Below are 21,919 nucleotides of genomic sequence, written 5' to 3'. Positions count from 1 at the left end.
GAGTCTATGTAATTAAATTTTCTGACTTCACAGAATCTCAGTCTCAGATTTTAAACAGGTCACTGGACATCACCCTCATATACACTGCTGAGTACCTCAGATTAAAAAAGACATGAAAAATTTAATTATTTATCTTAACTTTAAAATCTATTTCAGTTGTTAACACCAGTATTCTCCCAGTCACAGCTTTATTTCTCTCCATTCCCTCCTAAAAGTGAGAAGTTATCAAGTCCTATCAGAGTGTCCATACACCTGGCACACCTTCCTCCCTTCCTGTACTCTGATTAGGGAACCTAGTCTCTCAGCTGCGCTGCAGCAATAGACCAAGAGTCTACTCACTGATCTTTCCACCTTGTCTCCTTTTCCTTCCAAAATATCCTACAGACTCTGGCCAGGATGAATCTTCCTAAAACAAAAGATTTCATCATGTCATACACTTGCTCAAAAATTTGCACTAGTTGCTCCCTACCCAAGGGAAAGCCCAGACAGTGCAGTCTGGTATTGGACACCACCCTACTGACCTTTGCTCCTCTCCTTCATTCCCTCTTCAGATAATCCCAACTACTCACTGTTCTGTGTTTTCTTGCTGCTGAGCCTCTATGCTGTTCCTGTGCCTGGAATGCCCATCCTTTATAACTATAGGTCCAATCTTCAGCCAGAAATAGTTCTTCATGATAACCACATGGTATAGCAGAGTGACATGAAAATATTTATCAAAGACCTGGCTTCGAGTCTTGGATTTGTCAGCTACTAACCATGTGATCCAGGTCTTGACCTTAAAAATCTGTAAAATGAGGAAAGTCTCCCTCACAAGGTTGTTGTGAAAGTACTTGTTAAAATGCTACTCTCCCACTGAAACACCACAGTTCTGTTTCCACCTCCCTGTTATCTCATTTTCTATCTCACACTGTGGATACTTAGACATGGCTCCTTTTTCTTGCAGGAGATTTTTAAATTTTTTCTAAAATGTCTAATATCATGTCTTTGATACTTAAGTGTATCTATTGAACACCCCTAGAACATCTTTACTCTCTGTCCCTTTGTAAAAATGAGATGAATACAAATGAAAGACATGTGTCATACAAACCATGATGGTTTGCCAAGAATATCATCTTGAAAAAAATAGAAAATTTATAATTCATACTGACTAAAAAAATTTACGTACTATATAAAAAATCATTGTCTTGAGGAGCTGACAGGGACCTTGAGGTTTCGGGAGAAGCACTATGTTTATGAAGCTGAGAGGATCCACATGATTCCTACAGTAAACAGGGGATAAACAATTTAGGTTAATTAAAAGCCATTTTAAAAGTTATACAGCTTTAATTTCTAAATAGTTCTTGCATTTGGCTTATTATAAACAAAGAATCTTGAAATCTGTAACTCTGCTTACCTACTGATTCAGAGCAAATGCCCACTGTCAATGTATCAGATTCCTTCCACATGAAGTGTTCCATGGAGAAGTAGGAGAGAGTTTGACCTACTTTTAGCTCTATCATGGAGTTATGAACTCACCTTCTATAAGGCCTTTCAGTCCTCTGGCTCTCTGGTTCTTCTTCAATGATCCCTGTACTATCTAAAAATGCGCATGTATGGGCTCAGAAATCTAATGAGAGAGTGTATGTAAAGGGGATTCAGAGACCATGTGGAGTGCTTTATGGTTCATTTTGAAGCTATTTTCTGAATCTGTAAAGTGAACACACATATTCTTAAATGAAATAACCAATATGAATGTGCCTGAAGAAATCTTTCTTTGTGGATAGCCATGCAAATGGCATTTTTCTTTTATTAATCACCTTAAGAGGAAAGGGCAGGCAGGCATAACTAGAGGCAGAACTGTAGTCAGTGGAGCACCACAGTCATTGCCAAACGAGGCAGAACTGTGCTCTGTGGGGATAACTCAAAAGAAGCGCTGCAGTTCCAGTGGGGACTTCCCCGGCTACATGACAGACCCTATAACCTCCCAGGCTAGCTTCTTGAATATGAAAGAAGGAGTTAGAGTAAGTGACTTTGCATATTCTTTTCACAGTTTGAGTTTATAAACAATTTTTTTACCTCTTGTGGACTATGATTTAGAGATACGTTCAGCGATGACTCTGTTTTCTTCTCATATAAGTGAACAGTACTTGAAGCACTCTGCAACTGGAATGAATATATATGTACTTTAATTGGAGGTGATTAAGAAATTATATGAGTAAAACTCTCAAACAAAGCAACTCATGCTTTGAGAGTGATCTTTGTCTTCAGAAATTTCTTTATGAAAAATCTTACTAAATTTGTATTCTACTTTTGGCCCTGCTGTCTGCTAGCTGTGTATGGTGCTTTGTAACTCACTTCCATGTACCTCGTTATCTCACCTATACAATGGAGATTATATTCTTGCCCTACCAGTTTTACAGAACTGATATAAGGATTTTTTAAAATTAAAAATAACTACAACCACTGTAAGTGAAAATAATACAGCAAGTTAAAAATAATAATGAAAGTAATGCTATTATTAAATGGTATTCAGGTATTTGAAAATATATATTAAATACTTTATTTTAAAACTCAAACTTTCTTTTTTTAAGTTTTTACTTATTTGTTTTTTAGAGAGGAGAAGGGAGAGAAACATCAATTCTGTGTGGTTGCCTTTTGCTTGCCCCCTACTAGGGACCTGGCCTGCAGTCCAGGCATGTGTCCTGACTGGGAATCGAACCCACAACCCTTTGGTTCACAGTCCAGCACTCAATCCAATGAGCCACACCAGCTGGGGCTAAAAAGTAAAAATTTCTTTTAAAATGAAAAGTTTTAAATATAGATTCAAATGTGAACATTGTTTGGGGACAAAAAGGAACTAGAATGGTTCTTTTCTATTTTAAAACCAAGAAAACAGACTCTTCTATCAACCTCTGCTTAGAAGAGAAAGTTATAAAGAAAGAAAAGAGAACTCAAAAATAAAGCAAAAAGAAATGTTATCAGAAGTTTTTATCTACTAAGTAGAAAAATTGGAATGTTCTGGAAAAGACTGTACCTACTCAGAAGTAGGAAGTCAGTGGAAATTTATCAAAATAATGAACATAGTTCATCTTTAGTTACTTAAAAAACTAGTACTATCACTGTCAATTTTTAGTTCAGTTAAGGGTAGTTGTTTCCTTTATGTGTGTCCTTCTAAACCAAAGGTTATATCAATCCACCCGGCAACTTACAAGAGGCCAACAGCAATGTCACTTAGTCATAAATAAACAATTCAAGAGTTTGGATCATAACTAATGATTTTTATTGTCATATTCCCAATACAACATAATGAAACCCAGTAAGCGCTAAACTATGCTCCATCCCTAAAGGACTACAGTTGCTTTTTGAACATCTTTTGATAATGTTAATAAAACCCTGCAGTATTAGGTCTGTTCAGTTCTTCTGATTGGCAAGAGCCAGCATAAGAGAATAAGGCACCTGTTTCAGATCCATATCAACTGCTACTTTGGTCTATGCAATATCAAGTGAGGACAACTAAAAAAGAAACAATTTAAAAATACACATTTTGGCCTCAATTTTTAGTAAAAATCCTATAGCTTAACTTAAGTCTCAGAAAAGCCTGAGAACACTGGACAAAGAGAAGTGCGAGAATCCAGACATCTATTACTCTGGATATACTAAAACTTTAGGGAAATAAATGTAGATTTAAAAGAACCTCTAGCTGATTTAGGGAATTCATTGTAAACACTGGCATTTATTACATATTACATTTAAATTTAATATATAGGAATTCGGAAATATTTTGAAATTTGGAGGTGGCCAATTTGAATGAAATGGAGGACCTCTTAGGTGACAGAAGTATAATATTTATAGTCGCTAGTAAACTCTCCCACCCTATAGAGAACCTATCCACGTGGCATGGAGAATTTAGCCCAGCCACGAAAACCAGCAGGGAGCAAGCAGGCACACAGGAGCCATGCCTATGGATTGGTTTTCCTGTGGGAAATCAGGCCTGCATTGTACCTAGGCGGCTATGAGGCTTGCTTTTTGCTAAAACTCCCTCACCCTGAATTGAGGCAGCAAATGTTTACTGCTTATCTTTAAAGTAACTTCCTAAAATCTGTGCTAAATCTCCCAAGGATGGAGTGTAACCAGTTCAACCACTTTTTCCTTTTCATTTACAACTATCCTTTTTCTCTGAAGTAATTAGCAACTTCCTCTCCTTTGTTATCTGTCAAAGGTAATCACCTAAAGTGAACCTGTACATAGTAAATGAGGACCATCCTCGATGTAATGTACCCAGAAAAGCAATAAAAGCCTGTCCACACAGGGGTCACAGCGCTGTCTGACTCAGAGAATGGCTATGCTGCCCCTTTTTCTCCACAGGACTTCTGTAGTCCATGTGAATTTGTTTGTCGCAGCTACAGCACATGGACTGTGCTGACCGGGTCTGCATCACTACCCCAATACTGTAGCCCATACCTGTGAAAAGTATACAGGTAAAAACTATAAACTAAACTAAAAATTTTCATGACTAATATGTAATTGTTTAAAGTCTGATTTCTAGCACTTCATTTAGCAATGGATTTACCTTTGTTTTCTTTAGTTGTATAACAGCTTCAAGAAAACTTATCTCTTCAAATGTTCTGAGAACTGGTTCGAGTTCTATTAAACATTCTAAAGAAGAAAAAAAAATCCGAGTTCAGATTGCATAGAAGCATTAAGTTGAATAGTATAAATACTAATATTTAATCGATAAAACCTTAAGTCAGTTTTACTCCAAACTGATGAAAATCAACTGTCTTAACAGACTTTATTATACACCTAGAGACATCACATCTACATTGTACAGAAAAATAAACTCAAAGTGGATTAAAGACTTAAATGTGAGATCTGAGATCACAAAACTCCTAGAAGAAAACAGGTAATAAACTCTTTGGTATCAGTCTTAGTGGTATTTTCTTAGTATGTCTGCTCAAACAAGGGCAACAAAAGCAAAAGTAAACGTGGGAAAACAACAAACATAAAAGCTTCAGCACAGCAAAGAAAACCATCAACAAAACAAAAAGACAACCTACTGAATGGGGAAAGATATTTGTAAATGATACATGAGATAAAGGGTTAATATCCAAAAAAATATAAGGAACGCATGCAATTAACACCACAAACTGACAATCCAATTGAAAAAATGGGCAGAATGGCTGAACAGACACTCTTCCAAAGAGTATATACAGATGGCCAATAGACATATGAAAAGATGCTAGACTTCACTAGTAAGATGCAAATTAAAACCACAATGAGGTATCGCCTCACACTACCAGAATGGCTACCATCCATAAATCAACAAACAACAAGAGCTGGGAAGGATGTGGAGAAAAGGGAACCTAGTGTAACGTTTATGGGGATGCAGATTGGTACAGCCACTGTGGAAAACAATATGAAGTTTCCCCAAAAAGTTAAAAATGGAACTGCCTTATGGCCCAGCAATTCTACTTCTAAAACTGTATCTAAAAACAAAAACACTAATTTGAAAAGATATGTGCACACCTATAGTCACAGCAGCATTATTTACAATGGCTAAGATATGGAAGCAAACTGTCCATCAGTAGATGAATGGATAAAGATGTGGTACATGTACAATGGAATATTACTCAACCACATAAAGAATAAAATCCTGCCATTAGAGACAACATGGATGGATACAGAGTGTATTATGCTAAGTAAAATAAGACAGAGAAAAGACAAATACCATATGACTTAATTTACATGTGGAATCTAAAATCAAAACAACATAACACTTATGGCCAAGATAGAGGTGTAGGTAGATACACTGTGCTTACTCATACAAACAAATGGACAATAATTTATTTATTTATAATGTATTTTACTGATTAGGCCATTACAGTTGTCCCATTTCCCCCTTCATTCCCCTCCTCCCAGCACAACCCTCCCCCCATTCCCACCTTTAGTTCATATCCATGTGTCATAACTTCTTTAGCTTCTACATTTCCCACACTTCTCTTGCCCTCCTATTTTCTCCCCACCATCTATGCTACTTATTTTCTGTACCTTATCCTCCCTGCTCCCACCCCCCTGTTGCTAAGCTTCCATGTGATCTCCATTTCTGTGGCTCCATTTCTGCTTTAGGAATCTGCTTAGTTTGCATTTGTTTTAGGTGTGGTTGTTAATAACTGTACATTTGCTGTCCATTCACTGTTCATGTTTTTTAATCTTCTTTTTCTTAGATAAGTCCTTTTAACACTTCATATAGTAAGGGCTTGGTGATGATGAACTCCTTGAACTTGGCCTTATCTGAGAAGCACTTTATGTGCCCTTCAATTCTAAATGAAAGCTTTGCTGGATAGAGCAATCTTGGATGTAGGTCCTTGCCTTTCATGACTTGGAATACTTCTTTCCAGCCCCTTATTGCGTGCAAGATCTCTTCTGAGAAATCAGCTGACAGTCTGGGAACTCCTTTGTAGGTGACCCCTTATCTCTTACTGCTTCTAGAATTCTCCCCTTCATTTTAATCTTGGGTAACTTAATGATGATGTGCCTTGGTGTGTTCCTCTTTGGGTCCACCTTATCTGGGACTCTCTGAGCTTCCTGGATTTCCTGCAAGTCTATTTCCTTGGCCAGATTTGGGAAGTTCTTTATTATTTGTTCAAATAAGTTTTCCACTTATTACTCTTCCTCTTCCCCCCCTATAATTCAGATGTTGGAATGTTTAAAGATGTCTTGGAGGTTCCCAACCCTCTCCTCATTTTTTTGAATTTTTTTTCTTCATTCTTTCCTGTTTGGTTGTTTCTTTCTTCTTTCTGGTCCACTCCAGTGATTTGAGTCCCAGTTTTCTTTCCATCACATTTTCCTTCGTTTCACTTAGTGTAGACTTCATTTTTTCATCTAATTTCCGACCACAATCAACCAGTTCTGTGAGCATCCTCATCACCAGTACTTTGAACTGTACATCTGATAGGTTGGCTATCTCTTGGTCGCTTAGATGTACTGACTCTGGGGTTTTGATCTGTTCTTTTGTTTGAGCCATTTTGTTTTGGTCTGGTTGCGCCTGTTACATAGTGAGGGGCAGAGCCTTAGGTGTTCACTAGGGTGGGGCAACCACTGTCCCTGTGTTGTGAGGCTGTATATGAGGGCGGGGTCGAGAGGGAACGATGGCTCTTGCTCTGCTTGCTGTCAGATTTCAGTTCCTTCTGCCACTTCCCACAAGCGAATTGGGCCCTTCTGGTGCTGGTTCCCAGGTTGGTGGGCTTGTGTACATTCTACGACCCTGTGGATCTCTCAAATGAACTCTCCTGTGAGGCTGGGAGTCTCTCCCAGCACCTCAACCCCGGCAAGTTTTTTCAATTGGTGCTTTTAGGCTTTATTTCCCATTGCTGGGGTCCTGGGTTGTGTGGTTTGTCTCACTGCCCATTTTTTGCCTGGTTTATCTGTGAACAAATGTGTGTCTGCGGTTGGTCAACCACCTTGTGCGCCTTACTGGGTTTGCTGGTTTCCTCCCTGCGCCCGGGTTGCCAACCACCACCTTTTCCTGCCCGGACCTCTCTCTGCCGCTGGTTGCCAACTCTGCCCCTCTTACTGGTCTGAATGAATGGTTCATTGTTGTAGGATTTCGATACAGTTCAATTTTCTGTCAGTTCTGGTTGTGCTTTTGTTTCTAAATCTTTGTTGTTCTTATCTTCCGCCAAGATGGAGGCATAGGTGGAGACGCCATGCTTCCTCACACAACCAAGTTTAGAGACAACTAAATATTAGCAACAGAAAACACAGCCAGAACACAGAAAATTGAACATTTCGGGAAGTCTGATAACAACAAATTCTTCAGCCTGACCGGTAAGAGGGGCGAAATCAGCAGCTGGAGGAGCGGGGTTGCACAGGAAAACTCTGTCGGATGGACTCAGGCGCACGGAATCCAGGCGCAGGGTTGGACCTGGTGGGCAACTCAGCGAGCGACCTCGGGGAAACAGCAAGGGAGCAGAGCTGTGGGTTGACTGTGGTCTCGCATCCGTGCGTGGACAAGCGAGGGAGTGGGTGATTGGACGGGACCCAGCAGGCCCCAGTTGCTAGCGGAAGCAGAGGGCGCCGCCATTTCATTTCCTCGCTCTGACCACGCCCCCACATACAGCATCACAAACCAGCCACCTGGGAGTCCAAGGCCCCCTCCTCGTACTTAACGGGCGTGAACAGAACAAAAATGGCTCAAGAAGATCTCAAAGCCCCAGAGCCTATAAATCTAAGCAATGAAGAAATAGCAAAACTCTCAGATGCACAGTTTAAAACACTGGTGATCAGGATCCTCACAGAACTGCTTGATTATAGCCACAAATTAGATATACATATGAAGGCGAAACTAATTGAAATGAATGGAATTATACAGGAAATCAATAGCGATGAAAAGGAAAATGGGTCTCAAATCAATGGATTGGACCAGAAGAAAGCAAATAATGGCCAAACAGAAAAGAGTGAAGAAGCAAGAATTCAAAAAAATGAGGAGAGTCTTAGGAACCTCCAGGACATCTTTAAACGCTCCAATATCCTTTTTTTTTCTTTGTTTTTTTAAATTTATTTTTAATTTTTTTATTGATTATGCTGTTACAGTTGTTCTATTCCCCCTTTATTCCCCTCCACCCTACCCCTCATCCCCACCATTACCCCCCCTTAGTTTATGACCATGTGTCTCAAGTCCTTTAGATTCTATATTTCCCATGCTATTCTTGCCCCCCCCATCTATTTTCTATCTACTGTCTATGCTACTTATTTTCTGTACCTTCTCCCACCTTCTCCTCCTCCCACTCCCCTGTTGCTAAACCTCCTTGAGATCTTCATTTCTATGTTTCCACTCCTGATCTAGCTGGCCTTTTAGTTTGCTTTCGTTTTAGGTGTGGTTGTTAATAACTGTGAGTTTGCTGTCCTTTCACTGTTCATGTTTCTTTAACTTCTTTTTCTTAGATAAGTCCCTTTAACATTTCATATAATAAGGGCTTGGTGATGATGAACTCCTTGAATTTGATCTTATCTGAGAAGCACTTTATCTGTCCTTCCATTTTAAATGAAAGTTTTGCTGGATAGAGCAATCTTGGTTGTAGATCTTTAGATTTCATGACTTGGAATACTTCTTTCCAGCCCCTTCTTGCTTGTAAGGTCTCTTTTGAGAAATCCGCTGACAGTCTGATGGGGATTCCTTTGTAGGTGACTGTCCCCTTAGCTCTTGCTGCTTCTAGGATTCTCTCCTTCATTTTAATCTTGGCTAATGTAATTACGATGTGCCTTGGTGTGTTCCTTCTTGGGTCCAACTTCTTTGGGATTCTCTGAGCTTCCTGGATTTCCTGGAAGTCTATTTCCTTTGCCAGATTGGGGAAATTCTCCTTTATTATTTGTTCAAATAAGTTTTCCACTGGTGGCTGTGCCTTTCCCCCTTCTGGTACCCCTATAATTCGGATGTTGGAGCATTTAAAGATGTCTTGGAGGTTCCTAAGACTCTCCTCATTTCTTTGAATTCTTGCTTCTTCACTCTTTTCTATTTGGCCATTATTTGCTTTCTTCTGGTCCACTTCATTGATTTGAGTCCCAGTTTCCTTTTCATTGCTATTGGTGTCCTGTGCAATTCCATTCATTTCAATTAGTTTCGCCTTCATATATTTGTCTAATTTGTCGATATAATCAACCAGTTCTGTGAGGATCCTGATCACCAATGTTTTAAACTGTGCGTCTGTGAGTTTTGCTATTTCTTCATTGCTTAGATCTATTGGCTCTGGGGCTCTGAGATCCTCCTGCGCCATTCTTGGTCTGTTCGGGCCCTTTAAGTGTGAGAAACGGCGCCTTGGATTCCCAGGTCGCTGGGTTGTGACGCTGTATGTGGGGGCGTGGCCAGAGCGGGGAAATGGCGACCCCCTCTGCCACTTCTCACAGCTGGGTGCGGAGGAGCAGTGCCTTAGGTGGTTCACCTGGGCCGGGCCACTCAGAGTCGCTGGGTTATGACGCTGTATGTGGAGGTGGGGTCAGAGCAGGGAAATGGCGGTGCCCTCCACTGCCGCTTGCCGTGGGGACCTGCCGGCCCGGTCCAACCGCCCACTCCCTCGCCTGTCCACTTTCGCACAAATGTGGGACCTCAGTCAACACGCAGCCCCGCTGCCCCGCTGTCTCCCCCGCGGTCGCTCGCCTGGTCGCTCGCTCGGTCGCTCACTAGGTCCAACCCTGCGCCTGGATTCCGCGGGCCTGAATCTGTCTGGCCGAGTCATCCTGTGCAACCCTGCTCCGCCAGCTGCTGGTTTCGCCCCTTACCGGTCAGGCTGAAGAATTTGTTGTTAACGGACTTCCGAAAAGTTTAATTTTCCGTGTTCTGGCTGTGTTTTCTGTTGCTAATATTTAATTTTCTCTAGTCTTGGTTGTGTGAGAAGGCACGGCACATCCACCTATGCCTCCATCTTGGCGGAGGTCCTCCAATATCCTAATTATAGGGGTACCAGAAGGGGAAAAGGAACACACACCAGTGGAAAACTTATTTGAACAAATAATAAAGGAGAATTTCCCCAATCTGGCAAAGAAAATAGACTTCCAGGAAATCCAGGAAGCTCAGAGAATCCCAAAGAAGGTGGACCCAAGAAGAAACACACCAAGGCACATCAACATTACATTAGCCAAGATTAAAACGAAGCAGAGAATCCTAGAAGCAGCAAGAGCTAAAGGGACAGTTACGTACAAAGGAGTCCCCATCAGACTGTCAGCGGATTTCTCAAAAGAGACCTTACAGGCAAGAAGGGGCTGGAAAGAGGTATTCCAAATTATGAAGTCCAAAGACGTACAACCAAGATTGATCTATCCAGCAAAACTTTCCTTTAAAATGGAAGGACAGATAAAGTGCTTCTCTGATAAGATCAAATTCAAGGAGTTCATCATCACCAAGCCCTTATTATATGAAATGCTGAAGGGACTTATCTAAGAAAAAGAAGTTAAAAAAACATGAACATTGAAAGGACAGCAAACTCACAGTTATTAACAACCACACCTAAAACAAAAGCAAACTAAAAGGCCAGCTAGATCAGGAGTGGAAACATAGAAATGAAGATCTCAAGGAGGGTTAGCAACAGGGGAGTGGGAGGAGGAGAAGGTGGGAGAAGGTACAGAAAATAAGTAGCATAGACAGTAGATAGAAAATAGATGGGGGGGGCAAGAATAGCATGGGAAATATAGAATCTAAAGAACTTGAGACACATGGTCATAAACTAAATGAGGGTAATGGTGGGGATGGGGGGGTAGGGTGGAGGGGAATAAAGGGGGGAATAGAACAACTGTAATGGCATAATCAATAAAAATAAATAAATAATTAAAAAAATCTTTGTTGTTCTTAAATTTGGTTGTGTGAGGAGGTAGGGTATTTATACTTATGCCTCCATCTTGGCTGGAAGTCCAGACGACAATAATTTAAAAACAAAAACAACCAAATATATTGACTTCTGGTGAAGATGGAGGCGCAGATAAATACACTGTGCCTCCTCACACAACCAAAAGAAGGACAACAACAAATTTAAAAACAAAAAATCAACCAGAACTGACCGAAAAATCGAACTATATGGAGGTTCAGCAACCAAGGACTTAAAGAAGAAACATTCATCCAGACCTGTAGGAGAGGCAGAGATAGACAGCCGGGGTGAAAAGGACTTGCAGCAAGGTGGCCACTGGAGGACCCAGGCACAGAAGGCAGCGGTTGGTGAAATAGGTAAGGGAAAGTAGATGGCAGAGTGGGCGATCCCACTTTTGAGTGCACATAAACTGGAAGGAAGAACTGGGGAGTGAGATAGACCACACAACCCAGAATTTCAGGAAGGGAAAATAAAGCTTCAAAACCTGACTGAAAAAAACCCAAAGGTTGAGGGGGTGGGAGAAACACCCAGCCTCACAGGAAAGTTTGTTAGAGAGAATCACAGGTTCCTAGAACATACACAAAACCACCCACCCAGGAATCAGCACCAGAAGGGCCCACTTTGCTTGTGGGTAGCAGCAAGAGTGACTTGAAAGCCCTGGCTGAGAGCAGAGTAAGCAGCCATATTCCCTCTTGGACCCCTCCCACACATACAGCATCACAAAGCAGCAATGTGGGTTGCCCCGCTCCACTGAACACCTAAGACTCTACCCCTTACCACGTAACAGGTGTGCGAAAACAAAAAATATGGCCCAAATGAAAGAACAGATCGAAGCTCAAAAACAAATAAAACTAAGTGAGAAAGAGATAGCCAATCTATCAGATGCTGATTCCAAAACACTGGTAATCAGGATGCTCACAGGATTGGTTGAGTATGGTCGCAAAATAGAGGAAAAGGTGAAGGCTATGAAGGGTGAAATAAAGGAAAATCTACAGGGAGCCAACAGAGAAAGAATGGAAACCGGGACTCAAATCAATGGTTTGGACCAGAAAGAAGAAATAAACATTCAACAAGAACAAAATGAAGAAATAAGAATTAAAAAAAAAAAATGAGGAGAGGAGAGGCTTAGGAACCTCCGAGACAACTTTAAATGTTCCAACATCCACATCATAGGGGTGCCAGAAGGAGAAGAAGATCAAGAAATTGAAAACTTATTTGAAAATATAATGAAGGAGAATTTCCCTAATCTGGCAAAGGAAACAGACTTCCAGGAAGTCCAGGAAGCTCAGAGAGTTGAACCCATGGAAGCACACACCAAGGCATATCATAATTATATTACCCAAGATTAAAGATAAGGAAAGAATCTTAAAAGCAGCAAGAGAGAAAAAGACAGTTACCTACAAGGACTTCCCATAAGACTATCAGCTGATTTCTCAAAAGAAACCTTGCATGAAGAAAGGGCTAGAAAGAAGCATTCAAAGCCATAAAAACCAAGGACCTATATCCAAGATTACTCTACTCAGCAAAGTTCTCATTCAGAGTGCAAGGGCAGATAAAGTAATTCCCAGGTAATGTCAAGTTAAAGGAGTTCATCATCACTAAGCCCTTATCTAAGAAAAAGAAGATAAAAAACACGAACAGTAAAATGACAAAAAACTCAGAAATATTAATAACTGAACCTAAAAAAAAAGCCAAACTAAGCAACAACTAAAACAGAAATAGAATCACAGAACTAGAGATCACATGGAGGGTTATCAGTGGGGGAATGGGAGGGAGAAAAAGATACAGGGAATGAGTAGCATAAATGGTAGGTGGAAAATAGGGAGATGTTAAGAATAGTATAGGAGATGTAGAAGCCAAAGAACTTGTATGTATGACCATGGACATGAACTGAAGGGGGCGGATGCTGGTAGGAACTGGTGTGCAGGGCAGAGGGGAATAAAGGGGAAAAATGGGACAACTATAATAGCAAATCAAGTTAATATATTTAAAAATAATAAATACTAAAAACAGAAACAGACCCAAAGACACAGAGAACAAACAGGTAGTTATAAAAGGGGAGGGGAGTAGGGGGATGGAAAAAGAAGATAGATATATGGATCAATGGAAGAGAAACAGAATAGAGTCTAAAATTAAACCCTTACATTTATGGTCAATTGCTTTTTTGACCATAAAGGCAAAAATTACAAAGGCAATTTAATGGGGAAAGTATAGACATTTCAACAAATGGTGCTAGGACAGTTGAATAGACACAGGGAAACAGATAAACTTAGAATCTTACTCAGATTCTAAGACTCTTACTCACTTAGAAACATAGAATCTATATCATCTGTAGAATTAACCTGAAATGGAGCATGCAGGTAAATGTAAATATAGGAGAAAATCTTCATGACCTTTTTAGGCAAATAAGTCTTATATGTGACATAAAAAAACAGAATCCATAAAAAAACCCGATCATTGAACTTCAAAATATTGAAAACTTTTACAATTCAAAAGACACTATTAAGAAAAATGAGACTTCGAGCCGAGATGGTGGCTAGGTAGACACACTGTGCCTCCTCATACAACGAAAAGGACAACAATTCAAAAACAAAAAACAACCAGAACTGACAGAAAATCGAACTGTATGGAAGTCTGACAACCAAAGAGTTAAAGAAGACACATTCATCCAGACCTGTAGGAGGGGCAGAGATGTGCAGCTAGGTGGAGAGGACTTGAGGCAAGGCGGAGGCTGGAGGACCAGGGCAGGCGAGGCAGTGGCTGTTGGACCCAGTGAGGTAGTGGATTGTGGAGCAGGGCAGGCAAGGCTACAGCTGGTGGACCTGGCCAGGATGTGGCTGGTGGAGTGGGCAGTCCCACATTTGAGAGCCGATAAACTGGGAGGAAACACTGAGGAGCAAAATAGACTGAGCAACCCAAAGCTCCAGCATGGGAAAATAAAGCCTCAAACCACTGATTGAAAACACCTGTGGGGGTTGAGGTGGCAGCAGGAGAAACTTCCAGCCTCACAGGAGAGTTTGTTGGAGAGATCCACAGGGTCCTATAACCTACGCAAGCCAGCTCACCCAGGAATCAGCACCAGAAGGGCCCACTTTGCTTGTGGGTAGTAGGGGAAGGGACTGAAATCTGGCAGAGAGCTGAGAAAGTGCCAGTGTTCCCTCTCTGACCATTTCCTCACTGCAGTGTCAGAAGGCAGAAACGTGGATTACCCAGCCCTGGTGAACACCTAAGACTCCACCACTTACTACATAACAGGCATACTGAGACCCCCCCTCCCCAAAAAAAAGGAAAGAAAAAGAAAAATGGCCCAAATGAAAGAACAGAAGAACAGATCAACTCCAAAAAATACTACTAAGGAGAAAGAGACAGCTAACCTATCAGATGCACAATTCAAAACACTGGTAATCAGGATGCTCACAGAATTGTTGAATTTGGTTACAAATTAGATGAAAAAATGAAGGCTATGCTAAGTGAAATGAAGGAAAATGTACAGGGAACTAATAGTGATGGGAAGGAAACTAGGACTCAAATCAATGGAGTGGACCAGAAGGAGGAAAGAAACAACCAAACAGAAAAGAACGAAGAAACAAGAATTCAAAAAAAATGAGGAGAGGCTTAGGAACCTCCAGGACATCTTTAAACACTCCAACACCTGAATTATAGGGCTACCAGAGGAGAAGAAGAGGAGCAAGAAATTGAAAACTTATTTGAAAACATAATGAAGGAGAACTTCCCAAATCTGGCAAAGGAAATAGACTTCCAGGAAGTCCAGGAAACTCAAGAGTCCCAAAGAAGTTGGACCCAAGGAGGAACAAACCAAGGTACACACCAAGGCATATTATAATTACATTACCCAAGGTTAAAACTAAGGAAATACTCTTAGGAGCAGCAAGAGAAAAAAAGACTTTACCTACAAAGGAGTTCCCATCAGACTGTCAACAGATTTCTCAAAAGAGACCTTACAGACAAGAAGGGGCTGGAAAGAAGTATTCCAAGTCATGAAAGGCAAGGCCCTGCTTTCAAGACTGATCCAGAAAAGCTTTCATTTAGAGTGGAAGGGCAGATAAAGTGCTTCTCTGATAAGGTCAAATTCAAGGAGTTCATCATCACCAAGCCCTTATTATATGAAATGTTAAGCGATTTATCTAAGAAAAAGAAGATAAAAAACATGTAAAGTAAAATGACAGCAAATTCACAATTACTAACAACCACCCCTAAAACAAAAAACAAAGTGAGCAAACAACTGTAAGGAACAGAACCACAGAAATGGAGATCACATGGAGGGTTATCAACAGGGGAGTGGGTGGAGAAGAGAGGGGGAAACGGTACAGAGAATAAGTAGCATAAATGGTAGGTAGAAAATAGACAGGGGGAGGGTAAGAATACTATAGGAAATGTAGAACCAAAGAACTTATATGTCCCATGGACATGAACTAAACGGGGGGAATGTGGGTGTCTGGGGGTGTGCAGGGTGAAAGGGAGTGAAGGGGGGAAATGGGACAACTGTAATACCATAGTCAATAAAATATATTAAAAATAATATATTAAAAAAGAAAAGTGAAAAGACTAGTCACAGACTGATAGAACATTTTAGTATATCACATATCTGCTAAAGAACTTATATCTAGAATACACAAGAACTCCGGACAACTTATTAAGACAAAGAACCCAATTTAAAAATCGGCAAACGATTAGATTTCACTAAAGGAAATAAATAGATAAAAAGCACATGAAAGTATGTTTAACATTATCAGTCATTAGGACATGCAAACTAAAACTACAATGAGATATCTGTCAGGATGGGTGGGGTAGGACAAAATGGTGGCTGAACTACAACCTGGAAATGATGGCTGACGTCAAAGCAGGGAGGTGAAACGGCGGGCTTTGCCAAAACGAATATCTGCGCAGCAACCTGAGCCCAAGGAGAACCACCAATGATATATTGTCGCTTTGTTCAAAGGGGACCAATCTCCAGCTCCCATGAAGACAGCCTACCAAAATAAAACCCCACCACATTCCCTGCTTGGGCGTGACTTCTTCAGCCCCACTTTGCAGACTAGAGAACTTGGCCCAGGTGCGCAAACCCCAATAAAGCTCTATACTACCTAACTTTGTGGCTGATTGGCATTTCTTCCTCGGCGGAGCCTAAGAAAACCTTTCATTTGGTGCCGAAACCCAGGAGGAGTTGTTGTCTGCTGAAGACCGCTCTTCTCCCTACTCCCCCGAGGATGCCTTGCAGCCACCCCACCAGTCTGGAGTAAGAACCAGGGTAAGTGCCACTGCCCTTAAGTTTCTGGTGCTTGAACGCTGATTCCAGGCCCCTGTCTGCTGGGAGAGACTGCTCTCACACCAAAACCGCAGTGCCGCGTCAGGGGTGATCCTTCCAGGAGAGGCTGCTCTCCCCTGCTGAGAGGTTCTGGGCACCAGAAGAGACATCCCTGGACCCAGACCCCCATTTTTACTAGACCGGATCAGCAGATTGGGTTGACGGATGCCGATTCCCATTTGCTGATCTTCGTGGGACCAGGAATGGGGGGGGCATGAGTCCAAATCAGATCCTAAGTCATCTCTAGGATGCCTTCTGAAAAATTTGCCAGCAACTGACCCTAGCCTCAAACAAAAATGGCTGATATTTCTATCAACTATGGCCTGGCCATTATATCAGCTCGATAATCGTGAAACCTGGCCTTCTGAAGGCACTTTGGATTTCGTTACCCTTACTGACCTAGATAATTTTTGCAGATGGACTGGCAAATGGTCTGAGGTCCCCTACAATCAGGGCTTTTGGGCCTTGCGCTCCCGCCCAGTTCTGTGTGCCCAATGCTCCACAGCCCAAGTTCTCCTTGCCCGAGGGAACCCTGAACCCATCTGGCCTCCTAAGCCTACTGCCCCAGAACCTTCCTCCTCCTTTTCTGATTCCCCTGAAGACCTTGCTTCCCTTCCTTCTCGCCCTCTTTATTAGCTCCTGCCAATGGCTACTCCAGCCCCAGTCCTCCCCTCTCAACCGGATTCTCCCCCTCCCTCTGAAGACCTTTCTTCCCCAGTTAGCTCACATACTTGCTCCCACCTGAATTTAGAGCCCCTAGATTCCCGTATTTGCCCTCTCTGGGAAGTGGCTGTAGCATAAGGTGTCATTCGGGTCCATGTCCCTTTTTCACTAACTGACCTCTCTTCAATTGAAAAATGCCTAGGCTTGTTCTCCACTAACCCTACCAATTTTATCATGGAATTCCAGTACCTAGTCTAGGCTTATGACCTCACATGGCATGACCTGCATATCATTTTAACTTCCACCATGATCCCGGATGAGCATGACCGTGTCTGGACTGCAGCTAGGGCTCATGTAAACCAAACCTACACCACCAATCCACTCATGCCAGTAGGGGCTGAAGCCGTGCCAGAGGCAGAACCAGACTGGGACTACCAGGTAGGGCAGGTGGGTCGGAGGTGCCGTGACCAAATGGTTGAGTGCCAGATAGCAAGTATGCATCAATTTGCCCAGAAAGCAATCAATTATGATAAGCTCAGAGAAGTCACCCAAGGCCCCAGAGAAAATCGAGCTGTTTCTCAACAGACTAACCAAGCCAATGGTGCTCCATACCTACCTTGACCTGGCTTCTAATGCTGGGGTCACTGTCTTAGCTACTCACTTTATCTCCCAGTCAGCCCCAGATATTAGAAAGAAACTGAAAAAGGCTGAGGATGGCCCCCAAATCCCCATCCGAGATCTGGTAAATATGGCATTTAAGGTTTTCAATAACTGGGAAGCAGAGGCTGAGGCTGCCCGCCAAGCTTGCCTACAGCAAAAGGTAGCCCTGCAAACCCAAGCCATGCTAGCGGCCCTTTGGCAGGCAGCAAACACTGGCATGGGGGCAAAGCCTAAGTCTGGGCCAAAGAACACCCCACTGGGGGCCTGTTTCAAGTGTGGCAAAGAAGGGCACTGGGCCCGCCAGTGTCCTCAACCTCAGCCACCAACGAAGCCTTGCCCAGATTGGCAACAGCTTGGCCACTGGAGGGATGCCTGTCCCCTTAGAGGCTCGTCCCGGGCACCTCCACGTGGGGAACCAGCAGATCAAGGTGTGGACTCTTCCATGGCTGTGCTGGAACTCCTCGGACTCCTAGATGACTGAAGCAGCCCGGACTCTAAGACCCCCATCACCCTCGCCGAGCCCAGGGTAACACTGCAGGTAGTGGGTAAATCCATCTCTTTCCTAGTGGACACAGGGGCTACCTACTCTGTTTTAGCATCTTTTTCAGGACCTCTTACTCCGTCCCAGATCTCAGTCATGGGGGTTGATGGGACCGAGTCTCGCCCATGGCGAACACCCCTGCTTAGCTGCAGTCTGGACGGTTTTCCCTTTTCCCATTCATTCCTTGTTATATCCTTCTGCCCTATTCCGCTTCTAGGACGGGATGTTCTCCAATTATTAGGCGCCACTCTTCAGATCATGCAAAACCAACCCCTTCCTCTTCCCTTATCCTCCCACTGTTGGAAAACCCAACTCCTCCTCCAGCTCCGCCCATTTCCCCTTTCCTGGTCAACCCACAACTATGGGACACTTCTACCCCAACCCTGGCTTCTCATCACCTCCCGGTCATCATCTGCCTAAAACGGCCCAACATTTTCCCATCCCTACCCCAATTTCCTATCTTCCATGCAAACTTAAAAGGATTACAGTCTATCATCACCTGCCTCCTAGACCAGAAACTTCTTGTCCATGTTAATTCTCCATGCAATACTCCCATTCTCCCAGTCAAAATACAGTCCAGAGCCTACCCTCTGGTCCCGGACCTTAGACTCATCAATGAAGTGGTCATCCCTATCCACAGGGATGAATACTAACCCCTATACTATTCTCTCTCACATTCCTCCTAATACAACCCACTTCTCAGTTCTAGACCTCAAAGACACCTTCTTCACTATCCCACTATACCCAGAGTCTCAGTTTCTTTTTGTCTTCACATGGACAGATCCTAACACTGCTCTGTTACAACAGCTTATGTGGACAGTCTTGCCGCAAAGGTTTAGAGATAGCCCACATTTATTTGGTCAGGCTTTAGCTCGAGACTTAGCCTCCTGTGACCTAGGCTCTAGCAAGGTCCTCCAATACATAGATGTACCTCTCTTTCAAAACACAATGAACAGTCCCAAAGTATGTTATACTACTGTGGGTACTTCCTCCTGCAACCAGACCATGCAGATATCAGAAACCACTACCAGTCCCCCAGGTACGTTTTTCTGGTGCAATGGAACGCTGCTGTGGACCATTAACTCCTCCTCAGCCTTCCCCTGCTTCCCAACCATACTGACCCCGCAGCTTATACATCATGGAGAACGAGAACTCAAGGAAAAACTAACCAGGCATAAAGAAAAACGAGCCATCTTCCTTCCCATACTAGTAGGTCTAACCTTCACCATAACCCTGGCAGCAGCTGGGATAGGCAGTGCTGGGTTAACACACAGTCTCTAAGCCACTTGCCAATTACGGGCTGAGTTGGAGCAGGCCCTCTCTAGCATCATTGCAGAGACGGATAACCTTGGTAGCCCATGTTGCCCTCCAGAACCTCAGAGCTCTAGACCTACTCACAACAGGAAAGGGGGAACATGTCTCTTCCTGCAGGAACAGTGCCGCTTCTATGTGAATGAGAGTGGCATAGTAGAAGAGAATGCCCTACAGAACCTCAGGGACAAATTACCCGACACCCCACCACTCTCAAAACAATAACCCTGTGGTGGCATTTCCTACTCTTTACCACCCTGGTCCTGGTCCCAGGGGCCAGCCATAATAATCTGCATACTATTTATGCTTGATCCGTTTCCTGAGATTCTTCCAGGAAAGAATTCACGAAGCCTCCCAGGTTACCTTTAACCAGATGCTGCTTCAGGTCCATACCTACTCGCCTCTCCCTGACAAACCAGAAACCGCCAACCTCTAGCGCCTCCCCTCTACGGCCCCCTGAAAGCAGGAAGTAGCTGGATCAACATGGTGCCCCTTATCCTATCAAAGAGACTGGAATGTCAGGATGGGCGGGTAGAACAAAATGGTGGCTGAACTACAACCCGGAAAAGATGGCTGAAGTGAAACTATGGAGCCAAAATGGCGGGCTTTGCCAAAACGGATATCAGCGTAGCAACCTGAGCCTGAGGAGAACCACCAATGATATATTGCCGCTTTGTTCAAAGGGCACCAATCCCCAGCTCCCACGAAGAGAGCCTACCAAAATAAAACCCCGCCACATTCCCTGCTTTGGGCGCGACTTCTTCAGCCCCACTTTGCAGACTAGAGAACTTGGCCCAGGTGCGCAAACCCCAATAAAGCTCTATACTGCCTTTGTGGCTGATTGGCATTTCTTCCTTGGCGGAGCCTAAGAAAACCTTTCAATATCTATTGTTCCATAGCCAGCAAAATATAAGAGGGGGACAATAATCCCTAGAATTTATTTATAAAAAAATTGTGTATTTATTCATACATGTTTAAACTTCAGTTACCCTCAAAGTACTCTCCATTTGATGCAATACACCTATCAAGACTTTTTTCCACTGCTCAAAACAGTTTTTGAACTCCTTGATTTTGATGCCTTTTAGTGCTCCCATTATTTTTTTGTTTGACCTCTTCCACATTGGGAAAATATTTTCCTGTGAGCACTTTTTTTCATCAAGGGAAACAAAAAATAGTTGCTCAGGGTGAGATTGGGGGAATAGGGAGGGTGGGGCAGCAAGGTCATGCAAATTTTGGTGAAAAACAGGTGAATAATCAGCACGGTGTGGCAGGTGCGCTCACAAATCACCCATCATGAAATGGGCAAATGTGTCTTGAAAAAATATTCACTGAATCCAAATGCAGCCTCTCACAACAATGCCAGCTGGTCCACTGATACAGATGGATTCCTAGAACACTCACCTAGCAAGGAAGCCTGTACTATAAGGGGCCTGCCCTCCAGAAGATAATTCTGGGTTTTGGGGGTGTCCCCCTTCATAGCTATAGTTAAAAAGACAGGCAGTATCAAGTATTGACAGTGGTGCAGAGAAACTGAAAACTGCATCCACTGGTGGAGGAAATGCACATGATGCAGACATTATGGAAAACCGTTTGGCAGTTTTTTTTTAAAAAGGATGATAATTTACCATACAACTGAGTAATCCTATTCATAGGTAGTTACCTAAGAGAAATGAAACATGTTCACACAAAGACTGGCATATGAATAGTCATAGCAGCATTATTCATAATAGCCAACAAGTAGAAACAATCATAATTACTACTATTAATACAATAAAAAAATGAACTCTTTGCTCAAGGGAGGGGCTGGTGCTCCAGGTAGCAAAACAAGTGCAGGAATACATAGGTGGTAAATAAAGCCACAGTCTGCACTGCAACACCTGGGAAGAGTATAGATAGCAAGGAGTCAAGAACCCGTAATAGAGTTCTGGTGTTTTCAGGCAGTTAGAAATTGAGCAGAGGAAGATAAAGTACTGAGGAAGAGACAATAGTAGTCCACTGTGCCCTGGAAGCCACCAGATGGGAAATTTTAAGGAGAGTTTCACTTTGGAGGTGACAGTGGTCTCTTGTGCCTTGGGAGCCACCAGG

At 42.7% G+C, this 21,919-nt stretch overlaps 1 protein-coding gene across 2 annotated transcripts in view; it reads right to left on the bottom strand.

The window, feature by feature from the left end:
* RIPK2 (receptor interacting serine/threonine kinase 2) overlaps positions 1 to 21,919 on the bottom strand; it is a 55,749-nt gene that overhangs the window by 3,269 nt on the left and 30,561 nt on the right. The window contains exons 7-9 of one of the 2 annotated variants that reach the window (XR_008391496.1): positions 4,550 to 4,635; positions 2,056 to 2,142; positions 570 to 784 (exon numbers count right to left, since the gene is read on the bottom strand). Coding sequence is in view for 1 of the 2 variants with exons in the window: in XM_037143381.2 (XP_036999276.2) it covers positions 1,166 to 1,259; positions 2,056 to 2,142; positions 4,550 to 4,635 (267 nt within the window). In the remaining variant the exon portion in view is untranslated. Of the gene's footprint in view, positions 1 to 569; positions 785 to 1,165; positions 1,260 to 2,055; positions 2,143 to 4,549; positions 4,636 to 21,919 lie in introns of both variants that reach the window. The other variant, XM_037143381.2, reaches the window with a different exon arrangement.

Source organism: Artibeus jamaicensis, unplaced genomic scaffold (genome assembly GCF_021234435.1).
Source record: "Artibeus jamaicensis isolate MK-2021 breed Jamaican fruit bat unplaced genomic scaffold, CSHL_Jam_final contig_386, whole genome shotgun sequence".
In the NCBI taxonomy this organism is placed as follows: Eukaryota; Metazoa; Chordata; class Mammalia; order Chiroptera; family Phyllostomidae; genus Artibeus; species Artibeus jamaicensis.
This window is presented reverse-complemented; position numbering and strand designations above follow the sequence as displayed.